Source organism: Vicugna pacos, chromosome 34 (assembly GCF_048564905.1).
Source record: "Vicugna pacos chromosome 34, VicPac4, whole genome shotgun sequence".
NCBI lineage: Eukaryota > Metazoa > Chordata > Mammalia > Artiodactyla > Camelidae > Vicugna > Vicugna pacos.
Window position 1 is genome coordinate 22,306,618 of NC_133020.1, and position 6,038 is coordinate 22,312,655.

Sequence of the window (6,038 nt, forward strand, 5' to 3'; positions counted from 1 at the left end):
CTTTAAATCACGTCACAGAGAATTAGAAGCCGTCTCTCCATGCCGTAGGCGCCTGTTGGCGCCCGCACCCCCAGGCCTTAGGAGCCCCCTGTCTCACAGCCTGCGCTCCCTTCCATTCCTATTGTTCTCTCTTGGCTCCGGTTTTCTTTTGTTTGGGTTTTTAATTATTTTTTCCGTTTAAAGTAATTTTCATTGCCCGGGGTGTTTTCCCTTGTGTCTCATTGTGTTCTCCCTTTCCGTGAGCATGAACTCAGGCTGAGCGGCGCTCGCCTCTGTCTTGCACTTACTAACTTGACCTCGTTCTAAGAAAGGGATGGTAGTTACCTTGCAAGAAAAAAACTTATGCCACTGCTGGTTAAGCTCGAAGGCTGGTGGCACTTAAAGGAGGCAGTGGTGTCGTTGACGAGATTATATTCGGTTGGTGGCATTTGTGGTAATTCCTGAACAACGTTTTAAACTGTTAGGAAATTCTGACGTGGGAATGAGGGGAGTAAAACGCCTCCTTTGAGTCTGGACGAAACCCTGGACTCGAGGTGCCTGCAGCTTGGATGTCAGAGGAAGGTGGTGGTCGGCCTTGCTGACAGTGGTCTCAAGTTCACACAGACTTTGTGACAAGCCCCCGTCCCAGGCCCCTGCTTTCCTGGGGGCTCTGCTTCCCCTCAGTGGGTGCTGCGGAAGGTGTGCCGTGTCGGCGCGCAGCCCCAAAGCCAGATCCGGAGGGAAGAGTCAGCGTGAGCTCCCCGGGAGATTCGGTGGAGAAAACGCCCCTTTCTTCGTGCCCCACTGCTCCTCAAGCATAAATGTGAAGAGCATCTGGGGTGCCTTGAGTGGGACCCTGTAGGTGGGCTGTTTTGGGGTCTTCTGGACCCGACACCCAGCCTGCACTTTTCTTCAAGCATCATCTGCCTTGTCTCCTTGCACGACTTTTGCCCCCACCTGCTCCCGCCTCCCCCAGAGAAGGAAAGCGCCCGCCCTGCTGAGTGATAGGGTCCCGGAGGAGGACACGTTTCCCGCCTTGGTTTTCTCTGCTGTTCCGCATTCATTATTGCATTAAATATATTTAAACTGAACATGAACTAACTTTCCAGCTTTCTAGCTTCAAGGAAACTAGTCAGAGGAGGACTGCCTGGTTAGAAAGTCTTCCTCTGCCTTGTTCTGCAAGTGAACACCTTCAGTCCAGAAGCTCTGAGGTCTTTATTCCTGGAACTTCAGTTTAGGGAAGAATTTTCCCAGATTTACACTCATTTTAAATTTATTTAGCTGCCTTGGACTTGTCTGTCCTCCTTCCCTAGGGTACCGTCTTTAACCTGGAGTCGGAGGAGGAGGAGGAGCCACCGGCAAGTGTGGCGGAAGACAGCAACGACATTTACATCCTGCCCAGCGATGGCTCCGCACACGTCAGTCCTCCCGAGTCCCCGGCGGCCACCGCCTCGTGGCAGGCGGAGAGCCTGCCGGTGTCCCTGTCGGCCAGCCAGAGCTGGCACACGGAGAGCCTGCCGGTGTCGCTGGGGCCTGAGTCCTGGCAGCAGGTCACAATGGACCCTGAAGAAGTGAAAAGCTTAGACAGCAACGGGGTCGGCGAGCGGAGCGAGAACAACTCCTCCAACTCTGACATCGTGCACGTGGAGAAGGAGGAGGTGCCCGAGGCCGGGGAGGGGGCTGGGGGGCCTGGTGGGGAGGGGGCGGCAGGAGGGGGCGCCAGCCCTGCGACGTCGCTGTTCGTGGAACTCGGTGAAGAAGAGGTGGACGCAGCCGCGGGACCTGCTGCCCCAGAGCAGGAGGGGGTCCCCGCGCCGCATGGAGGGGAGGGGCTGCCCCCGGGAGAGGCAGGGCCCGGCCCTGCCGGCAAGGAGAAGGCTGGCCTGCTGCCCGAGGGCAAGTCCCTCCTGCTCTTCGGAGGGGCTGCTGCAGTTGCCTTTCTGGCGGTGGCCGTCGGGGTGGTACTGGCTCTGAGAAAGAAATAGACTTTTCAGATAAAAAGGACAAAAGGAGTGAGGTTTTAGTTGCGTTGATTGAATTTGAACTGCCAGCAGCTGGCTGGACGTTTATGGGACACTGGGTGCTTCTGGTCAGCACGGTGTGGGCCGGCCACACACAGTGGGGCTGGAGGTGGAAAGTGTCTGTCATCTGTCTGGCTGGAGGCTCCCAGGCCCGGGCCCTTGCTCATCCAGGTCTTTTGTGAAGAGCTCCCCCACCTCGATGTTGGCACCCCACCCTCTGCCCCTGAGCGCCAGGAGCACCTTCCCCGACATTGCCAAATGTCCTCTGGGGGAGAGCCATCCCGCTGACTGAGGAGGGTCTAGGGTAGGAGCTCCCAGGCAAGCGGGCCCAGCTGTGAGCTCCTGGGCCCGTGACCCTGGCATCTCCTCTCCTGATGCACACGCTGTGCTTCGCAGCCGGGCGTCCTCCGCCCCAGCCCCCTCCCCCTCCCCGGCCCGCAGCACGAGGTGCCCTGCGGGGTCTCAGGTACGGCCACCCCTCCCGGAGAGGGCTCCCCAAGGCCTCATCCCTGCTGCTTCCTGCAGTTCCCCTTGTAAAGACGCTGCCTTTAGTCATGTTTAAAACCATACATAAGGAACGAAAGAGACATGGCTGCGGGGAAGTCTACCAGGTTCGGAAGCGGGAGGGTGGCTTAGCTGACCTGCTGAAGTTCTTCTGGCCCTGTCTCTGTGGCCACGGACGGTCACTGCCCGTCACTGTGACCAGGGCCTGGCCTGAGTCTTCTTCCCAGCCAGCCAGCAGCTCTGCGGCCTCTTGGCCACGTGCTGAGGATTCCTGTACTTGGGCTTACAGATCAGTTGAATCATAACTCTTACTAAACACACAGTCTCCTAAACGGGGAAATGAGAAGCAGGGAGAGGCTGCCCTCAGGGTCGGGTCTGGCGCTCATTTCAGGGCAGAGGCCCCTCTGCTGACAGCACAGTCCGGGCGCCAGGCACTGAACCAGACGTTTGGTCACCAGCAGGCTCGCCTGCTGACTGCTGCTGATCGCGTCCCCAGGGGGCTGTCTGCTCTTGCCGAGGGTCAGTGTCACTGACGGGACACACATGTTCGAGACAGGCCATCTCAGATTCATCTTAGTAAATGTAACGTTACTTTTTAGATCCTGAAATTTGTAATAAAATTACTTTACCTATCCTGATCACCAAAACTTGATGTTCTACATGTGCTTTCTTTTTTAAATTTATTTTTAAAATTAAATCTCTCTAAAGCAGTACTATGTAAAAGTTGGTCAGAAAGGTCTGGAGTGTGTTTGTTACTGTGCAGGTGTCTCAACACTTGGAGTCTTGGTGTCCTGTAGGCAGGGACGTTTTCGAGGACAGGCTGGTGCTGTGGGTGAGGGGAGGGGGACGAGCGAGGCAGAGCACTTCCTCGCACCCCCCCTCCCCGACCCTGTCTGCTGCACTGGTGTTGGCGTCGGGTGACTTGTCTTGATTCTTCCCCTTTGTAATCTGCGTACCTTCCCACATTCACGCTTGCAAACTTGGGATCCTGACCCCTTGGTGAACACACTTGAGCGCTAGGAGAAGCCAGGTCACGTCTGGGCCGCTCACAGGTCAGTGCTTGTTCTCCAGGGCACGTAGGGGTGACGTGGTCTGCTGGACAGTAACCGGGCCTTCCCTGGGGCCTGGCCTTCCTGGGCCGCCTCATGGTCAGCTTCTACGTGTTAGGGTGTCAGTGTTGCCTCTGGCAGGCCGGGGAGAATGGAGTGCCTGGTAAGCATTTTTCTTAAAGCGGCTCCTGTTTTTTGCTGCTACATTAAAAAATCATTTCTCCACCTCCCGCCCCGTTTTTGGTGGGGCCGGCCCCTCGTGTGTGTGACTCATCGAACCCCTGAACCTGAGGGCAGAGAATGAATGCAGCTTGTTCAGGGGATGCAGGTGCCCTTCATGCTCCTCGTCCTCTGAACTGTTGAGAAGTTTTGCTAGAAAGTTCCCCAGCGCTCTTAACTGCTCTACTGAATGTAATGATTTCTGACCGCTTGGCAAAAGCCACCAAAGACTTCTTGAGAAAAACATCAGAGTTAAAGAACACTGGTTTGTTCTCTCTGTGGTGAAGTGGCAGCAGCTCTGGGCCCACAGTGCGCCTGCGGGCTCCCACGATGGCCGCTGCCAGGAAAGCCTTCTAGGGGGAGAGCCACCTGCTGACCCTCTGGTTCCCAGAGGCCTCCAGTCACACGCAGCCCCCGCCTGCGTATGGCCTGGGGGACGTCACCAGGGACTGGAGTTTTGTGAGCCACAGCTACCGTTAATTTCCTGTGGAAATCGATTTCCTCGGCCTCTTGATAATCCCGACACAAAAACCACGCTTGCTCTGCCTGTTTCCCTGAAGGAAACGTGGAGAAACGTCAAACCCACGGAATTTTAAGGTTATTTTCAGAGACGTTTTACAGAAATAAAAGGTACTGTAGGTAAGATTTTTTCCCCTCCCCCTTAATTTCTTTTGACTGTTTACACAAACTTATCTTACAGAGAATTTGAGGGGTGGTCCTACTTCATCCAGAGGGGCTGTGGGCTGTGTGGTCACTTCACAGAAACAGCTCCTGGCCTCTGGGTCAGCTCCCCCCAGGCACTGTCTCGTGTCCATCCCGGCAGCGCACTTGATGCTGGATCTCCTGTTCTCCGGAGGACCACGACCTGCGCTGTGCGAAGCCTCTGCGTCCCCACGGGTCGGCGGTGAGGTGGGCACGTTTTTCCGTATTAGAATAATACCCTTTTGTCAAAGGTGTGGTGGTTGTACTTGTAGCCAAGTAGCTGAACGTTTACCGTGCTCTTGGTCCCTGAATTACAACCGGCTTGTCTGTGCCCCTGTGGCTCAGGGTGCTGTTCTCAGGGGCGTGAAGTCCACTTCCCCGTCTCCTCCGAGTGACCTCCCCACCGGGTGCTCACTGGCACTAGGCGTTGGCTAGCTAACATGCTGTTCAGACAAGTCTTAAGGTGACTGGCTCGTTGCCTCCTTCCCCGGGAGTCACAGGGAGCTGGGGTCCTGTCTCCTGTCAGTCTGGACTGATGTGACCGCTACCGGGGGCTCCAGAGCTGTGGTAAGCGGGGGTCGCTGGCCAGCAGCGGAGGAGAGGGGGCATCTGCTTTTCCCTAGACCTGCGTTCCTCCTGCTGGCAGTTTCTTTCTTCAGATTGAAAGTGCCTCTTTGTACTAACTCATTCTGAGTTCAGTTTATCACAGATTCTCATGTTCTTGGCCCCTCAGAAGTACTGGGGTTAGATGGTGAGGTGGCACCTGTGAGGCTCCTCCGCTGTCCCCTCCTGTCACCTGCCTTTCGGCTGCGTGCTCTCCAGCAGGGGAAGGGACGCAGCTCCAGTCTGAGTTTCAGTTAGAAGCAGTGTGGGGGGAACACCGTGGCAGGTGTCATAGAATGAGATCTGAAGGGACTGATGGACCCCTTTCCACTCCTGTGGTAATCGCGTGCCCTCGACGTAGGGGGGTGGTTCCAGGTAAGCAGTCCCGTGTCCTGAGTACACAGGCCTGTGGCCTGAGACGGCCCTGAGAACATGGCCACAGCGTCCAAAGGCCCGGTCTGCACAGCTGGCAAGGCTGTCGGGGGAGAGTGGCGTCTGGCGCTGTGACCCCGAAAGGCAGCCCGCGCAGCCCCCAGCTCGAGGTCAGAGTGACCTGACCCTCCGAAGATGCCAGGTGCCTCGCCGGGCTCTCCGCACTGCCGGGCACCTTCTGGGAGGGAGCTTATTGTCTTTATCTGTCACTTAAATAATTAAAAAGCAGATGAAACAGTCTTAATCAAATACTTTCCAGTTCTGCCCACAAGGACTGTATTATGTGAAATGCACCAAATTCCAGGATGTGCTCAAGACTGGAAACTTTGTAATGGGGAGAAAGTATCTGACTTGGCCTGGAAAATTTTACAACTAAAACATGTATAAAGTGGCAGGTGAGGATGCTGTGAAAAATGAGTCTCCCCTGAGTGAGACAGAGGTACGAGGGGATGGTTCGTGTGGTTTGACCTGTTTCCACCGGGACATGAATCCTTCAAAGTAAGTCCAGGACCCCTAGCGAGAGCGTCCC

General features: G+C 55.9%; 1 protein-coding gene across 2 annotated transcripts in view; it reads left to right on the forward strand.

The window, feature by feature from the left end:
* Nucleotides 1-3,151, forward strand: part of BCL2L13 (BCL2 like 13) — a 44,122-nt gene extending 40,971 nt beyond the window's left edge. Inside the window, exon 6 of one of the 2 annotated variants that reach the window (XR_012066873.1) lies at nucleotides 1,293-1,432. Coding sequence is in view for 1 of the 2 variants with exons in the window: in XM_072954456.1 (XP_072810557.1) it covers nucleotides 1,293-1,964 (672 nt within the window). In the remaining variant the exon portion in view is untranslated. Of the gene's footprint in view, nucleotides 1-1,292 lie in introns of both variants that reach the window. The other variant, XM_072954456.1, reaches the window with a different exon arrangement.
* Nucleotides 3,152-6,038: the final 2,887 nt, after the last annotated feature.